The sequence below is a fragment of the Rhipicephalus sanguineus genome, chromosome 10 (genome assembly GCF_013339695.2).
Source record: "Rhipicephalus sanguineus isolate Rsan-2018 chromosome 10, BIME_Rsan_1.4, whole genome shotgun sequence".
Taxonomy (NCBI): domain Eukaryota; kingdom Metazoa; phylum Arthropoda; class Arachnida; order Ixodida; family Ixodidae; genus Rhipicephalus; species Rhipicephalus sanguineus.
The window spans coordinates 10,834,352-10,858,821 of record NC_051185.1 but is presented as its reverse complement, the minus strand read 5'-3'; the positions used below and the strand labels follow the sequence as shown (position 1 = coordinate 10,858,821).

Genomic DNA, 24,470 nt, shown 5'->3' with positions numbered 1-24,470 from the left:
GAGCTTCCATTTGCTCTTAGGTTGTAACCGACTATCATAGGTCGGCAGAAAATGTGGAGCTCACTCAGACTCACTCACGAAATATATTTTGCGCTGAGGGTTCACTCGGACTCAGAAACACCAAAATTTTCCACAACCGGCTTCACTCGGACTCAGACTCACTAAAATTTTTCTCGACCGGACTCACTCGGACTCAAACTCACCAAAATATTACTCACCCTGACTCACTCAGACTCAGCCTCATGGCGCGATCTGAGTCTGAGTGAGTCTGAGTCAGTCGACTCATGAGTAGGTTTGCCGACCTATGCCGACTGTAGAGTATCGTCATGCTTGGATACTCGCAGCAGTCGCGCGACAGACCAAAACGGTGTTATTGCATCCGGGGATATAGCATTCGCACAATAACTGAACAGTGATGGTCTCTTCGCAGATGGGTTTCAGCAGCGTCATGCTGGGCCGGATATCGTTCGACACCAAGAACGACTGGCAGCAAAATCGCAGCATGGAGTTCGTCTGGGAAACCGACAGCCGCGAACAGGGGGAGTCTAGTCGCTTGTAAAATACATTTCTGTAAAATCTGCGCGACGTGCACCGGTATCACACGTGAATAGTGTGGGCGTTTATTAGGCACATCTTCGTTCTCCATACATGTCGATCAACATGTGGTGTTCTTTATCATCGGTTGGGCGGACTTGGCTGGACTGTGACCTGGGCCTTCGGTGTGGTCGCCTCGCCGTGTTTTGGGGGCCAATATCTGTTGCGTCACTAGTGGTGGACGAAGATCTGTCTAATAAACGCCCACACTAATTGTTGCTGTGTCTAATGTTGTCAGGCGTCTTATAGCGTTTTTGTATTGTTATTATATTATTCTGAATCTGCTGTGGGGCAGTAGCGAAAGGTCCTAATTACGAGGCACTGCAGCCAGCTGACACGGCTCACTACCCTGCCAACACCGCTACAGCCCTAGCACGTTAGAGTGCACATGCGTTGCATATTCACTGCGTAAGAGCGCAGCGCTTTTGGTGCTGGCACTTACCGAGTGACGTAAATTTAGGAGGGGGAACGCTCTGCGAAACCTTCGCATTGTCTTTGAACTGAAGGTAAGGATGGTGTGACGGACAACTGTGAACGATAATGTCAGACATATGTGACAGAGAAAGAGCCTCACTCTCGAAATACAGCGTCCACTCTAAAACGGCGCCCAATGACATCAGTGGTAGAAATCACAGAAACACGCATACAAGGAGCTCCTGTTCTTTGCCTCTTTTTGAGAGTTGAAATGAAGTAATTATAGACTAAGTATAAATTATCAGGATAATACTTCACCATGGCCTTTTTGAAGAGTATCCGTGCCTGACGCAGGTGGTGACGGTGGACACATTCTGGCATGGGTGCCTGAGAACACGTACACGACGCCGCAGGCGATATGCTTCGGCTGGAATGACTGCCTGCACCTCGGAGTAAGCAGGTGGAGACAACGCTCGCGTTTACGCAAATATGGCTGTTACGCATCACATTCGCAATTCTACAGCGTTTATTTCAAGTCCTGGACGCTGTCTGTTTTGGAGTTCTGGACGCTCGGTCATTGGCAGATATTTCAAGCCTCCAGAAAAAGGGAGGGGGGGAGGGGGGGGGGGGGAGTTGCTCGGGTAGGGACGCTTGCTCGGGATTTTAGGGTAGTGTTATGCGGCGCATCAAAATATCTGAATTAAATTTCCAGTGAGCGGGTGTGAGTGAGAAAGCGACACGTGGGGTGATTCAACGAAAGAGTGAGTGAGCAAGTAATATTTTGAGCTATATGTACAAACATAAAAGGAACACACGAAAAACCAGACACACGCACACAAGCGCAGGTGTGTGTGGCTGCTTTTACGTGTGTGTGAGGCACGGAGCAAGCATTCTCGGTGTCAGGTTGCACAGGTTGTTCCTTTTGTGTTAAGGTGCACCAACTCGCCCAACAACAAGGTCTTCTAAACTAAATATGTACAAACTTTATCGTTCCTTGGGGCTGGGGAAAAAAATCAGGACAGGTGAGTTATTGAGACAAGCGAAGCGTTAAGTCGCTTGCACTAAATTGGAGAGGGAGTTGAGACAAAACGCAGAAAAAAACAGATTAGGGACCAACGTAGAACCAGGCACCCCCCCCCCCCCTTTCAGTCTAATGACATCGTACTATCAGTCACTACATGGGTTTAGGATTGTTATCAACGGTCTACTGTATTATTTTCGTAGCCCGAAAATCATTCTCGACTGTCTCTACTTGCGTCTGTCTTGCGTAATCTGACCGCATCATAAGCTGCATGTTTATGCCTAATAGTGACACGCGTTCTTGCTTTTTTTTTTCTTTTTATTGTGAATGGCTATCGCTAGGCGTCCTGCATGGAGGCCACGCTTGAATTCAATGGAACATTCTTGAGTGTTTGCATATTGTCCGATTGCACGCACGACGCGTGTGACGAAGTTAATTCTAGAAATAATGCGAGCACCAACAATAACGCTGGAACGCACCGTCACGTATGTGTAAAAGCAGTCGTGTGTCCTGGATGATCGCATTATCGACGACCGACGACTGTGCTCGCGGCTAAAGTCGCACCGTCAGTGTCACTTCTTCTGGGCACAAGTTCGCCCAAACAAGAGTTTCAACAAGAGTTTCATATTGAGTTTTTCGTCGTCACAACCACGTGACGATATGTAACTGCTTGAAACATTTGTGCTTGCATTCGCAAAGCTCTCAGTCGAAAAAGGATTGCCTCCGTTATTTATGTACTGAAGTTTCATGTTTTGCACTTGAAGTGAAAACGTTTTTTTTTTTTTTTTCGCTTGCAGGGATCTCTTCAGTCTGAGCGTGTTACGGCCGCTACTCTTATAGGATATGCAAGACACCAGGTATACTTGCGCTGCCATTAATAAGTGCCGTCTCGAACGCAATATCATTGTTAATAAAACTCACAGGGCACCTTACGCATTCTCATAAGGCGATACGAAGTAATCATTATCATCATCATCAAAACCACCACCATCATCTTCTTCGTCCTCGTCGTCTTCAGGCTGATGTCTTGACCCACCCCCCTTTCCCCAAAACCTCTTGGATCACGTGATGCTTTTGGTACCATACGTATTGTCACCGAAAGCGCACTCCGCCGGACGGTCACATGCTGCTCCTCATGAACCATTTAAGGCTTTCACCTTAGCAGTACTTCGTGTCGGTTGAGGCGTTTGGCGTTAAGTCGAAACGGAGTTAACTTGAACAGGTGACCATTTCGATAGTGTAGGTAGACACAATTTCCACGCGACGGCAGTTCAGTGATTTGTGCTAGTGAGTGACGTCCCAGAGGCTTTGCTTTCATTCGTAGCCACGATCTTCTGACGTTTGACAGTCGATATCGGATACCTCTGTATAGCTTCTAACCGGTTCCGCAAAATAGATGTAATATGACATTACAGAAAGTAATATTTGACAAGCCCATTAAAATTTCGTCACCATATACACCTCACCTGCTGTAATTTTTGTAGGTGTTATGCATACCTTTTCGCATTTTTTCTTCTTGTCGGCCTAAAGGGAATGAGAGGAAAACAAATAGAAAAAACTGCACAGAAAGGCCGAAGGGAAGGAATGTAGTACTCCAGAACTAGCGTTGCGGCTGAATTGCCGTGGTAGCTTAGCACATAGGGTGTCACGCTGTTAAGCTCGAGGACGCGGGTTCGACTCCCGGCCGCGGTGGCCGAATTACGATGGGGACGAAATGCAAAGGACACCCGTCTGTTTATATCTACGTGCACTTTAAAGAGCCCTAGGGAGTTGAAATTATTCCGGAGTGCCCACTACGCCGTGTCCCATAACCATCTGGTGGTTTTGAGACGTGAAACCCCAGAAATTAGTAAAGCGAAAGCCTTAGGTGCTTCATGAAACACGAAAATTGACCGTCGGCAGCGTCAACACGAGTGATGCAAAAAATTATCATCACGTGATGACATCATCATATGACGCCATAATGACGTCACAGATTTCGCAATTTGTGACGTCATTATGACGTCATCATGACAAACACTACGATATCATCATGACGTGATACAGCGTTACGTCACGTGATAACGTCGTCGCATGACATCGTCGCTTTGTCAAAGGTGGGCCGATACGGAGGCAGTGAAAAATCGCGGTAGGTGCAGAAAGCTTTCAGAGGGGAAAAGAAGAAGGTGGCTTTCGCCGGGACCCTGTAAGTTTTTATTAATCTTGTACACAAACACATTGTGACCTCTTCTCTGCTGGGATTTTATTCTTATGCTGCAGGCGGACGTATACACGAACGACACGGTGGCGATGATGTCGGGCTGTGACCTGTGCTTCGCCGACGCCAACGAGAGGTTCCCGAGGCAGGACGCCGTCTTGGCAAAGGCCAACCGGATATCCACCACCCAGCGGATGCGGCCACCAGTGCACGTGGTGCACTCGACGCCTGCCTGCTACGTGGAGGTGGGGAAGAACTAGTGCCAGCCTCAGCACTCGCGAACGTTGCTTTGTAGACGCTCTTCTACGTTGACGGTCCCTAACATTGCGGTTTTGCGCGGCAGCCTAAGAATAACAGCGAGTTACCAAACCTCGAGAGATTCAGACTGTAGAAGACTCTGCAGTAATGCTTGCCAATGTTAGCAAATGTCTGGACATGTCCCTAATTTGAAGTTTATATATATTGAGAGCATACCTTAGCATGGAAAAATGAACTGGGTAAGGCTAGGTTAAGTACCCAAAAAAGGCCAAAGATGTCCCCAACGGTCGTTCGTCCTCGTGAAACAGTCGTCACAATTTCCGCCTCTTTTCTGCGGCCACTGTAAAAGGGGGCGCGGCGCTCGAGTGTGCAGAAGCACGAATACCTGGTCTGATTCAGCGGTGCAAAAAAATTTGGAGGACGCTTGAGCTTCGCCTTCAAGAGTAGGACGCGATAGCGCAATCGGGCCCCGTGCGCATCGCCTTCTCTATTGCTAGCCTAGCTTCGATTCTCGGTGCATGCCTCGACCATGCCGTAAGGAAACGAACGACTGTGCGCGTAACATTGGCCGTTTCAAACTATCCTAGAATTCCTAGTGTAAGTACAGTTCTTAAGTGCCCACTACGCCATAATTCCTCCTCTTGCGAACATTTCCATGTTTTGACGCCTTGCGTGATTCTACGCTTCTGCCACCCAATAGTACATGCGTTAAGGATACTCATTCCACTACATGACATTGATATAGTGTTTTTTTTTATTGCGAGAGTAATTACATGGACACTCTCGGCAGATTTTTGCCGTCGCTGTCGCCGTCATGTCCCGTATATGCATATGGATGTATATATAAATAAAAGCCACAAATAAAAATACCGAAGCACTCGATGGAGGATTCGAACCTGCGTCTCCTCGGCCCGCAGCGCGCTGCCTTAGACAATTACTCCATGGCTTTTTTTTCTTTATTGCCGGTTTATTAACGTCACATGTACATAAATAACAGACACCACTTACAGTAATGTCAAACATTTTTTTTTTTTCAATTATGCCATGGCTCATTCGTCCTCCAGGATACTAACGGCAGAATACAAATGCACGTGGCGTTGGTTGAAACGCACGAGACGCCACATGTTGCGAAATTAAAATTATGCCTGGCCATGCCGCATCGTTGCCCGCGCTGTGTTTGCGGTGTATCGCTGTCGACCCACGCTAGTTTTCCATTTTGTGGCTGTAGCGCCGCTCTACTCGTGGTCAGTCGACCGGGGAAAAAGAAGAGCGTCCCGTGGCTCGTGGTGGCGCGAGCTAGTGGGAACGCTTTGGCTCTTGTAGGCTTATGCCACAGGAGGGAAGAAACGAGACGGCTGAACCAGAATCACAGTATGTATCTCACACCGTGACCAGAATCCTGAGGCTAAAATTACAGCGCAAACGCACAAAACGCCCACGAAGAAAATAAACGTACGTAGCTCTAAACCAAAACGTGTAACAAGGATGATAGTGTATTAGATACGCGAACACATGAAACCGTACTCAGATGGGTGCAGGGACAAAGAAGTAAAGAAGTAAGAAGGACAAAGAAGCGCTCTTGCGCTGTAATTTTAGCCTCAGGAATATGTACCAACTAGACCCAAATGAAGTTTTATTTTGCCAGAATCGACGCCCGCAGGGAACGCGAGCCGTGGCTTCACGTGCCACTGCCAAGCAGCGTCTTTATTTTCTTCTCTTGAGGTCCCGTGCTCTGCGGTTTTGTTTGCCGCCCAAAGAAGGCGCTGCAGTGTCTTGGGACAACACGAGCGCAAGAGTCCGAGGGTGGCTTGCGTTCTGCGCGTGCGTCCTGGCGGCTCGCACATTTCTTGGGTCCCCAATTCTAAAATTGTCTAGTGTTTTGCCGGAGTTGGGATGTGCGCCTTCGACTTGTACTTTGACATACAGGGTGTGGTCGACCGTGCTCGCGCGATTCTCTCTTGGAGGGTGAGTTTTGTACGTCTTGTGCTTTCATCGTAAAGTTTTCGTTGAAGATATAGACCGCAAGCAGGTCACTTTGCTCGCTGCAGCGGCCGCGTTTGCGAAAGGAGTGGGCTGCTAGCTAGAGGAGCCGAAGTAGGGGCTAAGTGAAGTAACAACTGTGACAGTTCGTGCTCGTCCTATGTATACATGTGCGTTCTTTTCATGTATCCTTCTTTGTGTTTGGGCAGCGCGCTGCAAGTGTCGAGCTGCTTGCCGTTCTTCCTGTGACATTCCAGTTTCTTGCTATCGCATTCATTGCTTCGTCCTTGAGGCGAAACTGACTTTGTTTTTTCGAAGCAGTTTCAAGCAATAGCATAGCTCTATGGTAGAACACCTGCTTGCCAAGCCCGAACCGAACCGAAACTTCGGTTCTCACTCGAACCGAAGTTTTTTATTATTTATTTTATTGGCATCTTTCTCGATTTTTCGGGCATAGACAAGATGATTTTTCGCTCGCAACCAACGGCGCCGACACCGACGCCGACACCGGAATTTCTGCGAAACGAGCTCTTTAACGCTCTCGCGTTAAGAATACCAAAATGTACAGCCATCACTGAGCCTATGCGGGGTTCAGTGTTTAGGTGTCCTCATGTTTTTCTGGAAGTGTAGCGTTCGTCCTAAAGTGGTAATGATAAGCACTGGAAGACTGTCTTGCGTAATTTAGGATAACCGCATGTATACATGTTTGTAGTTGTAGGCATAGGGTTGTCCATTTGAAGGGCGGGGGTGGGGCGCAAGTATCAGCGCAGCGCCCCCCACCTCCCCCCGCCTCTGGGTTGGTCGTGTCCGAAAGAAAACAAAGTTCACAGTGGCTAAAGAACTGAAAATAAAGCCCGCCTTTAGTTCCCGGCTTTCCAAGGGTAAAGGTGGCAAGTGAATAGTTGTTGGAATACAGCATCAGGAGTTCTCGGTAGCCATTATTGATTATCGCCTAAAAGCTTACAGGGCCATAACAATGCACATTCAATGATGACGGAATAGGTCCGCTTGAGTAAAACTATGGGGCAGATTTGGCGCCTCCCTTAGATGATTAAGGGAGCCCCCCCCCCCTTCGCACGCCTATACTTGTAGTGACGGTTTCTAATGATCTGGCCCGTATTTAGTGCTTAGAACATGGCTCTAAAGATCGCTCGCTCAATATTATCCTTTTTTTCTTTCTGCCTCTCTCTGCATTAAACTCGAATATGTCACAAAGGCCTTGCATTCTGCACCTCGGAGTTGGCCTCGCTTTGCTGGGGACTTGATGCCTTACACCGACCGGCCTGGACGCACATGGACGGGCTTCTACTCGACCAGACCCAATTTGAAGATGATGGTGCGGTACGCTAACGGGTTTCTCCAGGCAAGTCCGTAGGTTTGCACTGTTGTCGTAGTAGTAGTAGTAGTAGTAGTAGTAGTAGTAGTAGTAGTAGTAGTAGTAGTAGTAGTAGTAGTAGTAGTAGTAGTAGTAGTAGTAGTAGTAGTAGCTGTTGAGATTTTTATCAGTTTAGGAAAGGTGCAACAAATGAACAACAAAAGCTAGCCCATTAGTGTCAAATGTATTTTTAGGCTTACAAGAAAGATTTTGATGTCAGGTATTCCACAACATCAGCTGGAAGGCTATTCACGAAACATTCTAGAAAAACTAGAGCTTAGAAAAACTTATGCACAGTACACAAACGCAAAACAAACGCCATTTAGTTTCTTCGAATTAAATGAACGTGTGCTCCGGATGGATACTTGTTGTACGTACGCATCTGCATCTATTTCCAAAATACAACTCATTATGAAATAAACGATAAAAGTTTTAAATAACAATCAACGGCGCCGCGAACGATGAAGATCTAACCCGGCCTGTTTCACTATCATACGAGCAACGTTCTTTGGCGATATCATTGATCAACAAATCTAACAGCCTTTTTTGAAATGGCATGCATTTTTTTATCGGTGTTTTCCTTCTCTACATCGTTTCCAGCAGATATGAAACAGGTGATTTCGTTATTCTTTGCACACGTAATTTGCTCCGAACAGGCAACCAAGCAGTTGTCACTTCACGGGGGAGAAGACGCTACAGCTCGAGTCACTCAACTGGGTAAGCACTACACCATCAGTGATTTCAGTTCTTTCAGAAAAAGTTGGCGCAAAACAACGCCGCTTAAGTTCATGGTATTGCACCAACTGTGCGCATGTGTTTAACAAGTTGATGTGAGAGCATTCTGACGTCACGAGGTTTTAACACAGAAAAAACTCGCAGGGTTCCTTATGCATTCGCCTAAGAAGACTCGAAGTCGAAAGACATCTGGTGTGGCTAGTTCGCCGCCGCACATAATATCACGCGAACGCTGCTTTTATATATATTTTCAGTAAAGCGAACGCCGCAAATACGAAGTGAGCGCGCAGCTCGCGAGGTGACGTGATACTTTTTGCTTCATTTCGCTCACGCCGGCATTTCGTTCAGTCATGTCCGCATGATACACACAAGGCTTTCGCCTTAATAATCCCATGTTTATAATGAGGTCTTCATGGTCACCTTGGGATTAATTACTAGTTATTTTATTCTGTCATCTGTTGGTTGATATTGTCTAATGGCGGATTTATACTTAACTAAACCGTGAACTTGTACCATTGGAAGGCTTTACTGGCAAGTTACACGGTTGACTAACTAGTAGAGAAGACTGGTCAGTTGTGAGACCGTTCTGACATCAAAGCGTATTTACGAGAGACAAAAACAAAGGAAGCTAAACGCTTTAACTTTTTTTTTGTCACGCGTCACTTTGTACAACGAACATGAACGAACATATATGGGCATCCGTGCTTGCGTGCAGGCGAGGCGGTGGCCACACTACAACACCACGATGGCATCACGTGAGTGGTCAACCTTCCGCGAAAGCGTGTTCCTTCTCTGCTCACACTGTTCGCTTATTTGAGAGCATTCGGTGGCGCGTTCCATGCACAGGGGCACAAGCACGGACGATGTGGCCCACGACTACGCCCTCATTCTCTACAAAGGCATCAAGGAATGTGAGGTAAGGCATTACTGTTTTAAGGCAAAAGCCTTAGATGCCTGATCAAGCGCCAAAGGTGTCCGTGAGCGTTGGTGGCGTGGACATGAGTGATGCAAGAAATCATCGTGTGATGACGTCACCATATGACGTCACAGGTTACCAAAATTTGTGATCTCATCACGACGTCACTATGACGTCACACGCCATGACGTCGCATAATGACGTCATCGCATATGACATTGTCACTTGGTTGTCACTAACACTCCTAGGTTTAAATTCACATATTACCCCATAAAGTGGACGGAGGGATGACCGCCGCCGTAGCTCAGTGGTAGAGCATCGGACGCGTTATTCGAAGGTCGCAGGTTCGGTCCTTGCCGGCGGCAAGTTACCTTTCCGTCCACTTTACTTTCTTCACATTTATATTCTAAGTACTACAGATAACACCCCCTATACTTTCCATGGCATTATTGTCTGCTAGTTCTCATTAATATTGTGCCTAACAACGAAAAACGAGCCCTTAAAAAGTAATCTTCTTTCCTTAAAGTCGGTTTTGACATCCGTGTGCTTAAGGTAACTATATGAAAATTTATCTAGCAACTACAAGTACATTTTTTTCGCTTATGTGCCGATCTCGTGCATTTCTAGACAGTCACCGTAACCACTATAATAATGTATAAAATCAGACAGTTAAGTACGTTTATTCTGTGCCATCTTCGGCATGTGTTCACTCCGGTACAGTTGGTGATTGCCAGCGGCCTGGCCTCCATGATGGACCCTGGTGACCCCTCATCGATGGGTGTGGCAAAGCAGATGGGCTTCTGTCACCTGCTCAACCAAAGCTGCTGCTCCTTCACTGAAAACAAACAACAGGTGTTCGCACTGTCATGCCACTCCGAAGCATGCTTTCGGAGATTCGATGGCGTAGTTAAAAAGAATCAGAATCGGAATCATTTATTTCGAGTCAAACAAGGGGATGAGTACATCATTAGTATATACAGAATGAGGTCCCATAGTTACAAACTGAAATGGGACCTCCTGTGCATGATAACATGGAAAATAATACAAGCAAAATGGCAATACGTAGATTTAATAGCGACAAAAGCTAATCTTATGCAAGAAAAAAACTAACCCAAAACCAGGGTTACCAATTCGTTGAACAAAATACAGGCCTAATCAATGAGAGCAAGGAGGACAGGGTGGGAGATATTTTCAAAATGAATAAACAGTAATGCTTTATACAAGATAATAAAACAAAAAAGCAACAAAAAGAAAAATGCAATAAGAAAATAACACAAATTCTGGCAAAAGGATATACAAGTGCGGGAAGATAAGAAAACAGAAAAAAAAGCTACAAAAAAACACCTACAGCAGTGAAGAACCAGAGTTAGACAAATCTAACAGAAAGTGCTTGAGTTCGCATCGAAACCTATGAGCATTTAGTCATTTTAAAGGAGATGTATAGTGAATTCCAAGAAGCAAGCGCTGAAAAATGTAAAGTCTGCTTGCTGTAGTTGGTGTGAACGATGGGTAAAATAAAATTATTGTTGCTTGCAACATAGACGCTCTAAATACGAGGAATATTGAGCATTAGTAAGGAGGTACGCATCTGCAGTGTAAAACCACCACTTTTACCGTTAGAGGAAGCAACAGCCATGAACGATTTGTGCAGCCATTTCGAAAATATGCCTTTGGATCCCATGGCGTCTAACATGCATTTATAATAAATGTTGAAATGCAGCAAAACACAGAAAAAAGCACGATTGCGTTGCCTCCGTTTTAGTACCGACTGTTCTAGGTATTCATTCTTTCCACTCGCAACTAGAGAATGGAACGACTAACCTTCGCATATTATTCTTAGTCCAATAAGAGAAACTATTTTGCGACCTTATGAGATTCACTTATTCGCCTCGCAAATATAACTCGTCGGCTTTATTTCAATGTGTTTCGAATGCCACTAATCCTTATTATTTGGTGTTCTTAGTTTCTTTTAAATAATTTTATTCTTCTTTAAAATTTGTATAACATATGTAATTAAGAAACTGTGTAACCTAATATACATTGTTGCACCCCTTGTGTTTAGTGTATCTTGGTTTCCAATGGTGTACTCTTGACTGTCTATTGTTGCATGTTTCTCATAAACAACTACTTTGTAATACTTTCTCACCATTTCAAAAAAAAAAAAATTAGACTGCCTGAATAATTCACTCTACGTTTCGTATTTCTGTATTTTATATTTTTGCCTTCCCTGCAATAATTCCTTCTTGAAATTGGCAATATGTTTAAATAAATAAATAAATAAATAAATAAATAAATAAATAAATAAATAAATAAATAAATAAATAAAGTTATTAACAAGAAAAGAATGTGAGACCAAAGCACACATGACTGCGCAGCTTGACAAGAATGTAAAATTCTTTATCAAAGCGTTGCTACTCTATTATAACCAATACCCACAAACTGCGCATGCACAGCCGTCTACAGGCATGCAGTGCCTGCTTATAGTACAATAGTGCGGTAGGCGACGATTTGTGCAGACACTTCGAAAATACTGGCTTGAGCTGCCGTGGACGCATAAAATGCACTCGTAATAAATGTCGAAATGCAGCAAAACACTGAGAAAATATTATGATTGCAGTAGGAAAGTATTAAGGCAGGGCATCTGTAATGGGTTTACTTACAATGGAACTTACTATTATTTCTTCACACCATTTCGTTCTTTCTTTCCTTTTTTTGTGTGTGGAACTGTGGCTGCCTCCCAGTGTTAGACTGGGGACACGGTGCCCGGCAGAGCATGCACTTCAAAATGACTGGCACTTCCATCGGTAACAACCACGCGTCGCTTCCGATCATCGTAATTTTGCCTAGAAGTAAGCAAACAGTTGGAACAAAAAACACATACGCTGCCTGGTTCTAGAAGTTTGATATAACAATCTATTAATTGATACAATGTTTCCTTTAGTCGCCGTTTCAGTTGAACGGACGACTGCTTCAGCAATCGTGATGTACTTACCTGATATTATTTAAGGAGTCATTTCGCTCTGTTCCATCTCTTTGTTATCTTTCGTTGATGCCGTGTATGAATCGGTGATAGCACAACTCGCTTGACTCACGAAGCTCGAAAAGGAATACAACTGGAATAAGTAGAATCGTTGTGCTTTATCGTCCTCAGTCCTGATATGTTTCCTTTGCGTCCCCTACATCCTTGAACGTGAGTCGCGATCACTTCTGAGACGTTTCCTTTGTTGTCAACAGTTTTCCGTGCTGGTGTACAACCCAGCAAGCGTCCCAGTCTCGTCCCACGTACGGCTTCCGATTGGTGGTACCGACGGACAGACCATAAGCGTCGTGGGACCTGCAGGAGACAAGGTCGAGTCGCAGGTATGTGGACCGTCATTAAACGACGGGGAAGTTAGTCGTTTTGTATAGGCACGGCGTGCGTGTGTATTTTTCAATGAATCGGGGACATGCATGGTCTGAACTGGAAAGACAGATTGCCATTACGAGGAGGATGGCTGTAGGCAGACATATCCTTGCAAGATATGACAGATCGACATTCACAAACAATTGGTCAGCTCGCTTCCTTTACCATATAGTCCCCGGAAACAGACAACAACAATAATCGATCGACCAATCTGGTTTCCCCTTTTGCTTTACAGATAGTTCCGTTGGCTCCACACCGCTTTGCCCCACCGGAAGTCCTAGGCAATGCTACGTCATCGTTGGTGTTTCAAGTGACGGTGGAGCCACTGGGCGCCAGCCTGTACCACGTTAAGCGCGAACCACCTGCTTACCAAGTGCTCACAGACTTCCTAGAACTCGATGAGCCAGCCAGCTTCATAGAGAACGAGGTACACCGAGTAAATAGACGAACAACTGTGCTATTTATTGGTGACAGTAAACGGATGGTTCGTCGGAAATATGACACAAATTTAGGACACGGAAAGATGCTGTCCGCCAGAATGAGGAGTAATGCTACGAGCGGCCCCTAGCGGGTTTCTGTTATGTTTCTTCTAAGCTGAGAGCTGAACCTGGTACCACCACTCGTCTGAAGACATCGCTCTGCCAATTAAATTGACCAGTAGCCTAGTACTTGTCAGTGCTAGAGTGGATTCATTTCTACCCAGAGTGCTTAATGCTGGAGCAATGATTATACCAAATAAAGTCTAAGAAAATAGGTAAGGTGCCACCCTGAATTGTTTGCACCTCCGTACGCCTACGCAGCATAACAAATAATGGCGGGGCAAAGCTTATAAAGTGTAACTCCAAACCGTTGTTGGCCACGTTCCGCTTCGATGCGTATGAACAGTCGGACATGGCGGTACATGGAATACATGCCATGAACGCACAGTAAAAAAACTCACTTTATTGGACAGCGTTTGCTCTGTTTTCACTTTCATATTATTACAGTGTTTCTTGCTATTCTTCGCTCGTGGCCACTGACCAATAACCTTATTTAAGTATATATACCTTGTCCAGAACAGACCCGAAGGTAACTGTATCAAATCTCGGCTGCGGCGGCCGCATTTCGATGGAGGCGAAAATGCAAGAGGTCCGTCTGCTTAGATTTAGGTGCACGTTAAAGAACTTCAGGTGGCTGAAATTTCCGGAGCCCTCCACTACGGCATCTCTCCTAACCATATCATGGTTTTGGGACGTAAAACGCGAACAATTGTTATTTACCTTTTTTTAGAAACAGAACAATGCTTGTATATGTCCAAAGGTTCGTTTGCGCTGGTTGGTACATCTTGTAAGACAGCAGAAAATTGAACGGCGTCAATACAGGACGAAAAGAACTACGAGACATAGCGCTCCATTGTGCGGTTCTTTTCCCCGGCCTGTGTTTGCACTGCTCAGGTTGTTTTCTGCTCTTTCTCCAAAGTCCTGCCGATGTCTGAAGGCCTCTCTATGCATGATTCAGCGATTCCGCGTCGCTGTGAACCCGGAGACTGGCCTGGTATCGAGCGTGGTGCTGCTGAGGCGTGAGACGACGGTCCAGCTTCGACAGACGTTCGGCGCCTACATGTTCGAGGTCAAGGCGCCGGGAAACATGAGTCCGCCGGGTCACTACACGTTCAGCGCCTACCGCGAAGCGGAGGACTTGGGGAACCAGGTCACCTACCGGATCGTCAAGGTCAGCCCAACAACAGAGACCAGTTTCGCATTAAAGAGTGCTGCTCACATTTATTTATTGAAGACAACGCCCTACTAGGCCACCTTTACCCATAGTCTGCATGCAACTAGGTATGATGTGTGATTCCCGGTTTCTCACCAAAAATAAACGGCCGAAAAAAAAACGAAATAAACAAACGAAATATACAAAGTGAAACATTACAAAATAAAGAAAAAGATAATTATGTGAAATTCATCGCGGGAGCCAATACTTCAAAAAGAGCAAGAACCTTGACATTGTCTTTATTCGATTCCAATCCTGTGATTGAGTTGTCTGATGATGAATTAATTGCCAGGTAACTTGATCACTGGACTGGGATCGAATGACGACAATACTGGTTTAATTAATTAATTGGCAACCGATATCGCACAAACAGTGGCTTCTTGGCTAAAGCTGGAACGATTGGGTGTAGCGATTGGGCCGCCACACACACGACACAACAGCGTCAGTGATAGACAGCTCTTTCCGGTACTTACTGCGTGTAAGTGGTAGAAATAGTAAAAAGGAATTATAAGTGTAGATGATATGAATACGTTCGTGGATAAAAGAAAATATAACATTGCTAGGAATCTTTACAGATTACTGACTTGGGTGTTCAGTAATACCTTTGTATGCTTATATACAGAGAACCATAATTTGAATTGTGTTCCGTAACAAGCGCAGTGCGCTTATGCCATAGGAGAGTACCAAAACGCAGAGTGAATCAGATATTTTGATATGGAACAAACAATTAAACATGAAATAAATTATTACTTTCGCGCAGAGAAAGCACCGCAACCGCATTGTTCATACATTTCAGCACATTTCCAAACGTAATAAAGTAAGCTTTTAATAGGCGTCATTAAAAAGTTGCCGATGAGGAAATGTATGACCGGTAAAGTTTAATAACAGTTATAAAATATACAGGTATAAAACACACTTAATTGCGAATAGTCACCCTGGTGAAAATTTCGAAATCAGTTGAAAAAAACTGGTGCGACTGTTTGTTGCCACTGCAGGGCCCCGTGGTGCAAGAGATCCACCAAATATTCAACGGTTTTATCTCACAAGTCATTGCGCTTCACAAGGACAGCCCGTACATCGAGTTCACCTGGACTGTGGGGCCGCTTACGCATCTGTAAGATGTATAATACAAATGCTCGAAGCACGCACGGAGATGCATGCCGTGACGTGATACGGATACAGTATGAAGAAGCATGAGCATAGAGAGAGAGAGAGAGAAAGAGAGGTTAACAAGCTTAAAATCTGATTGGCTACTCCACACTGGGGAATAAGGCAAAGGCAGAAGGTATGAGAAGGCAAGCAGAGAGAGAGAGAGAATTAAACTTTATTGTATGACCAGGCGCGCGTTCTCTTCACCCAGAGGTGGGTGACATCCTTATTCCAGGTAGCATTGGCTTGCACAGGAATGAAAGGAACCATTAGTTCACAAGCAAAAGTTGAGTACTTTAAGGGCGTAATAAACGCACATTTCTTGCCATGTGCCCGACCCCTTCATGATTCGCGCCTTGTTTGAATAGCTGAGGAAAAATAAACTTTAACCTTTTCACAAATCCATGGCCTTCGTAGGGTGGAAGTTTGCAGGGGCGTAGCCAGAAATTTTTTTCGGGGGGGGGGGGGTTCAACCATACTTTATCTATGTTCGTGCGTGCGTTTGTATGTGTGCGTGCCTATATACGCAAGCAAAATTGAAAAATTTCGGGGGGGGGGGGGTTTGAACCCCCCCAACCCCCCCCTTGGCTACGCCCCTGGAAGTTTGGGCTAGTTGGTGTAGCGTTATTACCGAGGAGGGGGGGGGGGTGAAGCTCTAGACGACGTGGACAAGGGTGAACAAACGACAGGCGCTTACTTACAACTGAAGTTTATGCGAAAATACACAAAGAATATATACATGAGGGGAACAATGCCGCAGGCCAGGATTGTGCAATGGCTGACAGTAAAATTAAGAGAACGGCTAGATTAGACACAGTAGTAAGGTCATAGTGGCCACCTTGTCCACGTCTTCCGTTTAGTGCTTCGCCCCCCTCCGTGGCCTTCCTTCGAAGACAGAGATAATTGCCACACCAAGGTTTGAATGCGACGTCAGGTTAGTAGCGATTTTTCGAAGGTTCAGTGGCTCCGCGCATTGTAGGAATAACTCCATTGGAGAATTCAGTAAACTGCTTACGGGCGACACTCTCTTGACTTGTTCCTCTCTGAATTTTGAGGTTGAAGCCTTCCATTGTGCAAATCAGTACGGGCTGTGACGTGGTTAGCCGGTTCGACACTGACCTCGGCAGCGAAGGATTTCACACGGACGGCAATGGCTGGAGGAACATGCAAAGAACGTGAGTACTAACTCTAAAAAGCAAAAAGGGGACACCTACCAAGAAAAAGAATACGAAAAAGACGTTTCGGCTCCCCTGACGGGAACCTCGTTCACATAAACGAGGCTCCCGTTTTCTTTCTTTTTTTTTTGTTCTGCTAGAAAACACGAATACTATTTCCCGAGTTAAGTAACCGCGCTTTTCCGCATTTCTCTAGAAAATAATGCAGTAGTCATGGCAGGGTGTAGAACACGCCACTTCGCGTTCGGAATCGACAACGGCGCAGCCACTGAGCTGCCACGACAGATAAAGAGCGCAACATAATCAGGCTGCTGCATTGCTTGCGTAGTCTAATGTATTTGCAGTGACAGCGCGCTTCGTGGTCTAGAGAAACTAGAGAGCGACCTCTCCTCCTGAGGTACTGCAAAAAAAAAAAAGAATTCTTAGCAACCGAAAGGGGAGAGCCTCGCATCAAAGTAACGCAGCTGCAACTATAGACTTCATAGCTGTCCGCCAATCACCTCGTGTGGCGTCATATAACAGAGAGCATTTTGCAACTGAATAATACGTATATGTTTATTTTTAGAGACCTGACACGCTCTTCTTATTCTCATACATCTGGCACTGGCACTCGTATCCTTGCACGACGTAGTCAATTAGCAAATGTGAGACCTCTCTAATTTGCGGTGGCTTTTTCCTCGTTCGACAACACAAAAACCTTCGCGGTGCATTGCCATTAAACGATAGAGATCACGACAAAATTCCGTTTCAATCCTGTTAACACGTTTAGAAACACATTTAAACAAGCAAGAAATGTTTGAACACGTCTTTTTTGCTGTTCAATGCGCACGCAGAAAAAAAGTGTCATAAAAGCAAAGCAATCGGTGTGTGTACTCACAAAAACAGAACAGTTCCGTGACTTCAGCGTAACGTGCGGTTGTTATTCTACGGGTGCGCAGAGTAACATTTCCGAAGGACAAGTTGCCGATTCCTGCCAACTACTATCCGGTCACATCTTGGATTTACATCGAGGTAGGCGCAATCGCAACGTCCCTTGCGCGCAAAGTTCGCACTTAAGTGCATACTCACATGATGCGTCGATGTGAACATGTCTATGTGCACGCAATGTGACGCGCACTTGAAAATAAGTCGTACTTTCTCTTTACCGAACATTGCTATTTTCTGTTCGGCTTCGATGCTTGCAACGCTGATATGGTTATTGGAGACGTTTCTTTTTAATATTGTTTTTGAATTTCGGGTATTCGAGTGGCGGTAGCGGCCCTTAAAATCCTCTGTTAGCGGCACATAACAGTGATGTCTATTTTTTTAAGGTTCTGAAAGTTGTAAACCAGCCGCATATATTTTTTTTAATTTAAGATATTTATTCCGCAAAAATATGTTCCACGCCTGTGTCAAAGAAACCAAAATGCTGAGCCACTAAAGTACAATTTCTTTATGCAGTGAACTTGTTCCAATTCATTGTGGCGGTTACGCAATGCGAAGATTTCTCAAGTATCATACAAATCTGAAAATTGGGACCCCAGGATTCTTATACGGGCATAACAGACATGCTGATGTTTTGTTCTGTCCAAATTCAATCCAAACTTATTCCTGCAAAGCTACAATTGTGGTTATTTTGTTTTCATTCATCTTCACGCTGCGCCCAGCGACCACTAAACGAAAGCGTAAGCTGAACTAAAGTGTAAACTTCAGTGTTGCTTTCTTTTTCTTTTTGAATTTCTCAATCTTCAGTAAAATTATTCTTTAAAAGGGAAGGTCTAAATGAAGAGTACACGTCCCATAGCAACTAGCTTTTATCTTTTCCTTTTTTAACGCAGCAAGCTTTATCAAATTTGGTGCAGTGGTTGCAAAAAAAAAAAAAAAAAAAAAAACATGGCTGATCCCTCCGTCATAGGAACCGGTATAACACGAAAGTGAAACGTGTCTTCACAGAGGTAGTTGAGCGTTTATTGTGCATTGATTTATGAGAGCTTGTACAATGTATATTGGTGTTTCGCAGCTATAGCACCGCCAAACACAAAGGGCGCACGAAAGGAACGAACAAGTATGCTCAGGACGAGCGCGAACAAATTTCACAGTTGTTACATTTTTATGTTTAAGCAGCGCGCTCCTTTCGCAAACGCGGCCACTGCAGCGAGCGAAGTGACCTTCGTGCGATGTAACTTCAACGCAACCTTTGCGGTGAGCGCACAATACGCACAAACCGCCGCCATCACGAGATAAGCGCGCGCGCGCACAGGCGACCACGCCCTGTAGGGTAAAGTACTGGTGTAGGAGGTAGGAGGCGCGCGCGCATCGCAACGAACGGGGCGACGACCTTTAAAGTGCGCTCTTCGCGCCCTTCGCGCACTTCGTGCCATCTCGTTGTTGATACCGAGAATACGCTGAAGTGCCGCTGAGCTCTGAGTACCGCCAGCGGTAAAGGGTGTATATAAATACCTCGCCGTTAGTGCGCCGAAGAGCGTAAGCTCTGTGGCCGAGTCGCTCAGCGCCGCGCGCTGTGGAGCGAGGGGGCCTGGGCTCGATTCCCAGCAACGGAACGTCTTCCAGATTTTTTCTTTGTCATCTGTTAGTGTTGATACGTCAGTGAAGTTTGGTGGAGCCCGGCATAAAACACTTTCGTGTAAAAAAACTATTTCCATGTTCACGTATGTTTAGATCGGAGTCCCTGAGCCAAAACACCCTCTTGTGATGGTGCTGTCAGAAACAGCTCTGAGTGCACACTGGTACACGAAATAGAGGTCTGAGTGCTCGCACTGTGACTGAACACGCCTCGTGCGCGCGAGTTTAACGAAAAAACGCGTGCTAAAGCCCCGTGACTGCGACCTCCTTTTCGCTTTTCATTGCGCAACAAGTAAGCCTGTATATAAGCTTTACCACACTTAATTGCGGCGATGGTTAACTACACATTGTGTACGCTTCGCCACAATGTGTACATATTGTGTATGCTTCGCCGCACAGCAGGAGTGATGTACGATGCAGCCTATTACAAAAGAGGAACATACGCTCTGTGGCCCGCGCTGTGGAGCTAGGGGTCGTGGGTACGATTCGCAGCGATGGAACTTTTTCTTCTAGTTTTTTTTAATGTCATTTTACAACGTCATATCCGTGAGGGAAATACGACAGTGAAGTCTTGGTGGACCCGGGCATAAAACGCTTTCGTGTTAAAGAAAAAATGAATGCAAACAGTGGCTTCTCCGCATAAGCAAGCTTACTGCTAGCAAGCCACCTTTCAAGGCATGTTTGTGTAAGAGTAAGGAAACTTCACAGGTAGGGCGAGGGTTCGCACATCAAGAAGCACCGAACTTAAAGCACACCCCTGTGGTGACGTGGCGCCATGTAGCTGCGCTTTAAGAGTGGATGCATTAAAGTAGAAGATGTTGCCCATTACACGCAGGACGAAGCCAGAGACCTGCAGATGCTCGTGATTCCCGACCGACCTCAGGGAGGGACCAGTCTGCGGAAGGGACATCTGGAGCTCATGGTAAACCAATTCGCACTGCGATCTCTTTTGGAGCGCAGCTCTTAGGCGCCCGTACCTGCTTTGACCGGCGTCGGCGTCGTCGTAACCGGCAGAGCAAACAAGGACGAAAGAGAGCGAACGCGGAGCGCAGCGGAGGATGAAAGACGGTGATAGCGAGGAGAGTGCGAGCAGGAGGGAACGACAGTGGCGAGACGACAGATTCCGTGGCGCCACAGTAGTGTGAGCCGTCGTGCGGTCGCCGATGACGTCATAACTAAGGTGTGCGGCGAGGGCGTCCACCGCTACCATATATGGAAATAAAGCACTGCATGAACGGAGGCGTGTCTGCGGCGGCTGTTGTGGAACGCGCCCACATGCTGCCTTCCGCGGTCTCTCGGTTAGTGAGGCAGTCGCGCTGAACGCGAGTGTCGCGGAAGACCACGCGAATCACTGCTCCGCACTTCCTACAGCTTTCATTTTCAGTGCAATTGCATACATATTTACAGCGAAGCTGTCTTAGTTTACCCTGTGCCGTAGTAGTAGTAGTAGTAGTAGTAGTGGTGGTGGTGGTGGTGGTGGTGGTGGTGGTGGTGGTGGTGGTGGTGGTGGTGGTGGTGGTGGTAGTAGTAGTAGTAGTAGTAGCAGCAGCAGCAGCAGCAGCAGCAGCAGCAGTAGTAGTCGTCGTCCCGCAAGTCGCGGGACCAGAGGGTGTTGATTAAATAAATAAATAAATAAATAAATAAATAAATAAATAAATAAATAAATAAACAAATAAATAAATAAATAAATATTATGATGACGATGCTCGATCGCATACACTCGCACGCTTACAGGCTTGCTGTCCGGCCGTTTTCACTGCGTGGAACAAGCAAATTTTTAAAATTATTTTTTTGCACATCACACCATCTCTTAGCGTCTTTTGGCCAAACATGGGCCTTTCGCCACGAAACAACCCATCCTGGTACTTTGAACGCGCCGTGCACCGCAGGTACATCGGCGACACGCGACCAACGACGAACTTGGGAATCCCGAGTTCCTGCTCGAAAGCGGCGACGACGACCAGGCCTTGGTGGCGAGGGGAACTCACCGGCTTTTTATCGGTTCACGGGCCGATGTTGCCAGCATCATGCGACTGCAGGCGCTGCAACTCGTCTATCGACCGCTGCTAGTCTTCGCTCCGGCCGGATGGAGACCAAGGCAGGAAAAAGTACGAGTTCGGTGCTCTCAAACAGGCTTGTCGCTATAAATCATTATTCAAACGGGCACTGGATAAGTACATTACTAAATCACTTAGCTGTAGTTATTGAGGTATTATCTCACAACTCTGTACTGTCCATTAGATAGAAAGAAAGCTTGATGATTATATTGATGAAGCAGCGCACAGAAGACGAATTTAAGTTATTGATGAAGCAGCGCACGGAAGACGAATTCAAGAAGTCGAGTTATTGCGTTTAGACTGGCAAAGAAACTCACGCTCGAATTTTATTTTCTTGAATAATAAAAAAAAAACTTACTCGTTGCACGACTTTGACAGCGAATGCAAATCCTCTAAAACGTGATGTATTTTGGGTGATTGCTTCATCTTTTTAAATTTGCAGTATGTTTTAAATCGTCTGTATATTTATGTGTTGTAATGAACCTACAATGTAATAATTAAAAATGATTTATTTATTTATTTATTTATTTACTTATTTATTTATTTATTTATTTATTTATTTATTTATTTATTTATTTATTTATCTGCACCTCTCGCAGTTTTCTGCGCTGCGACGGCCACTGCCAAGCACGGTACACGTACTGACTCTGGAAATGCTCTCATCGCACGAAGTACTTCTCCGTCTCGAGAACCTGGCTACCAACGATACCACCGTGAAGATCAGCATCACAGTGAGTGGCACACCGTGCTTAAACGTTTTCTGTCAGGTGTATATATCGGTTGCGATGCAAAGAAGCTCGCCATGTAATACATTTCTATGCACTGCATGGATGAAAGCAGGAGTTCTTGACCTTGTGTCTTAAACTGTGCTTCAAAATTACAATTTACAAAAAAAAAAGGAAAAGCCCGCAGGATCTTTAATGCATTCGCCTAAGACGATTCGAAGGTAAAAGGCATCATATTTTTCTACTCAGTCGATTTGTAGATCCCCCCCTCCCCCCGCCCCCTCCTAAAGCTTTCTGCACCTAGCGTGGTTTTGCACTGCCTTCAGGATCGGAGGCATTGCAAGATTGCCTCACTTGGTTTTGCACTTGCCTCTGTGATTGGCCCACATTCGACCAAGCGACGATGCCAAGTGATGACGTCATCATGTGACGTCACGTTATGCGATGTCATAATGACGTCCCAAATTTTTGGCGATTCGTGACGTCATGATGGCGTCATATGATGACGTCATCACGTAATGGTAATTTTTTGCATCACTCGTGTTAACATCGCCGACGTCGACGTTAAATTTTGATGTTTGATTAGGCATCCAAGGCTTTCGTTTTAGCAAAGTGCAACTGACGGTGAGGTCACGAGTTTATAGCGCCTCGAGCTTTCAAAACTGATTCTTTGACGCTTTGAATGACGCAGCGTATGCTGGCGGGTCACCGGCTGGAGAACGTCCGGCCAGTGACGCTAGGAGCCAATCGCTTCCTCCCGGGTCCCAAGCGCCATCGCTGGTGTACGGAAGATGTTCGCAACAAGAAGGCGGGAAGTCACTCCATTCCATCGACGACGTGCCAGTGCCAGCTCCCGAAATAAGCACAGAATCGAGCACGAGTGATACGTACGTTAATTTGCGACCGGGACAAATCGCCGCCTTCTTGGCGAAGCTGGTGGCCGAGTGAACACGTCAACGTTAACCAATTAGCGTGACTGGAGAATGTTTGCCAGTTGTCCACTTCTTAAATAGCACTACTTAATCATTCTTAATGAAATTCGAAGGGTGTTCTGACGCGACCGGGACTGTATGTCGTGTGCTTTGCTCTTAGCAGACAAGCTTCTTTTAAACACCGCGTCTCTGAGATGAATGTTTTGCAAGGGCTTCACAACTGTCCTTCTTATTTTTTTTTTTTCATTTATTCTTTGTTCGCGATTTCCCATTACATAGCCTGATACACGCCGCACCACTTCGCGCTAGCTCTTGCATTTCTGGTTCGAAATTTGCTAACGCGGCACGCTACCCGTCTCTGACGTTAATCATTAAGTTGACTTCAAGGGATGAAAGAAGGGAAACGGATCGAAGGTCTCGCTTCTTCGTTAGACACAACCCAATGAATCAGAGAGTCAGTGAAGCCATGGAAAGCATAGTGGACATTATTTGTAGCATTAACTTATTAGAGCTTAGTAGTGCTGACAATGAAAGATGGAGAGAATTGGTTTTGTTTTCTTCTTTTGAGGGGCAGGAATATATATATATATATTTTTATTATTTTGGCAGTGCCTGTCGAAGCGCCTTGCTTCGAACACTTCCCACGTCGCCTGGCGTTGGGTAAATCGTTCATTTCACAGTCTTTCAGCGTTTATCGGCCATATGTTTCAAATATTCCTGATTATGAAGTTTAAAGTGCGACGATGACAACGGACAAAAACTTGGAGGACGCTTGAGCTTTGACTTCAAGAGTAATACGCGATAGCGTAATCGGGCCCCGTGCGCATCGCCTTCACAATCGCTCGGCTGGCTTCCGTTCATGCCTCAGCCGTGTCGCAACGAAACGAACGCCTGTGCGCGTAACACTGGCTGTTTTAAAACTATCCTAGAATGCCTACTGCAAGTACAGTTGCGTTGTGCCCACTACTCCATAATTCTTCCTTTTGCGAATCAGCGAAGGGCCCACTACGCGTCCGTAAGGCAACAGGCATGCTCACTTTGTTGACGCTTTTGCTGCTGATGATGACGATTAAATATGTCTGAGCGCTTTGTAATGGGTGGGCCTTTATGACCACCCGCTCGTTGCGCTATTCACATGTTGTGACGCCTGGCGCGATTCTACGCTTCTGCCACGCAATATTACATGCGTTAAGGAGAATTCTCAATACATGACATTCATATAGTG

The 24,470-nt window shown here is 45.7% G+C and overlaps 1 protein-coding gene across 1 annotated transcript in view; it reads left to right on the top strand.

Moving 5' to 3' along the window:
* Positions 1 to 23,279, top strand: part of LOC119372340 (lysosomal alpha-mannosidase) — a 25,046-nt gene extending 1,767 nt beyond the window's left edge. The window contains exons 2-19 of the mRNA XM_049419852.1: positions 431 to 555; positions 1,343 to 1,460; positions 4,289 to 4,471; positions 7,681 to 7,827; positions 8,496 to 8,556; positions 9,290 to 9,329; positions 9,421 to 9,490; positions 10,211 to 10,393; positions 12,725 to 12,854; positions 13,133 to 13,320; positions 14,391 to 14,603; positions 15,641 to 15,759; positions 16,850 to 16,969; positions 17,908 to 17,980; positions 20,367 to 20,453; positions 21,421 to 21,639; positions 22,188 to 22,319; positions 23,005 to 23,279. Of these exons, the coding sequence (XP_049275809.1) occupies positions 431 to 555; positions 1,343 to 1,460; positions 4,289 to 4,471; positions 7,681 to 7,827; positions 8,496 to 8,556; positions 9,290 to 9,329; positions 9,421 to 9,490; positions 10,211 to 10,393; positions 12,725 to 12,854; positions 13,133 to 13,320; positions 14,391 to 14,603; positions 15,641 to 15,759; positions 16,850 to 16,969; positions 17,908 to 17,980; positions 20,367 to 20,453; positions 21,421 to 21,639; positions 22,188 to 22,319; positions 23,005 to 23,175 (2,379 nt within the window). The 3' untranslated portion in view covers positions 23,176 to 23,279. The remainder of the gene's footprint in view (positions 1 to 430; positions 556 to 1,342; positions 1,461 to 4,288; positions 4,472 to 7,680; positions 7,828 to 8,495; positions 8,557 to 9,289; positions 9,330 to 9,420; positions 9,491 to 10,210; positions 10,394 to 12,724; positions 12,855 to 13,132; positions 13,321 to 14,390; positions 14,604 to 15,640; positions 15,760 to 16,849; positions 16,970 to 17,907; positions 17,981 to 20,366; positions 20,454 to 21,420; positions 21,640 to 22,187; positions 22,320 to 23,004) is intronic.
* Positions 23,280 to 24,470: the final 1,191 nt, after the last annotated feature.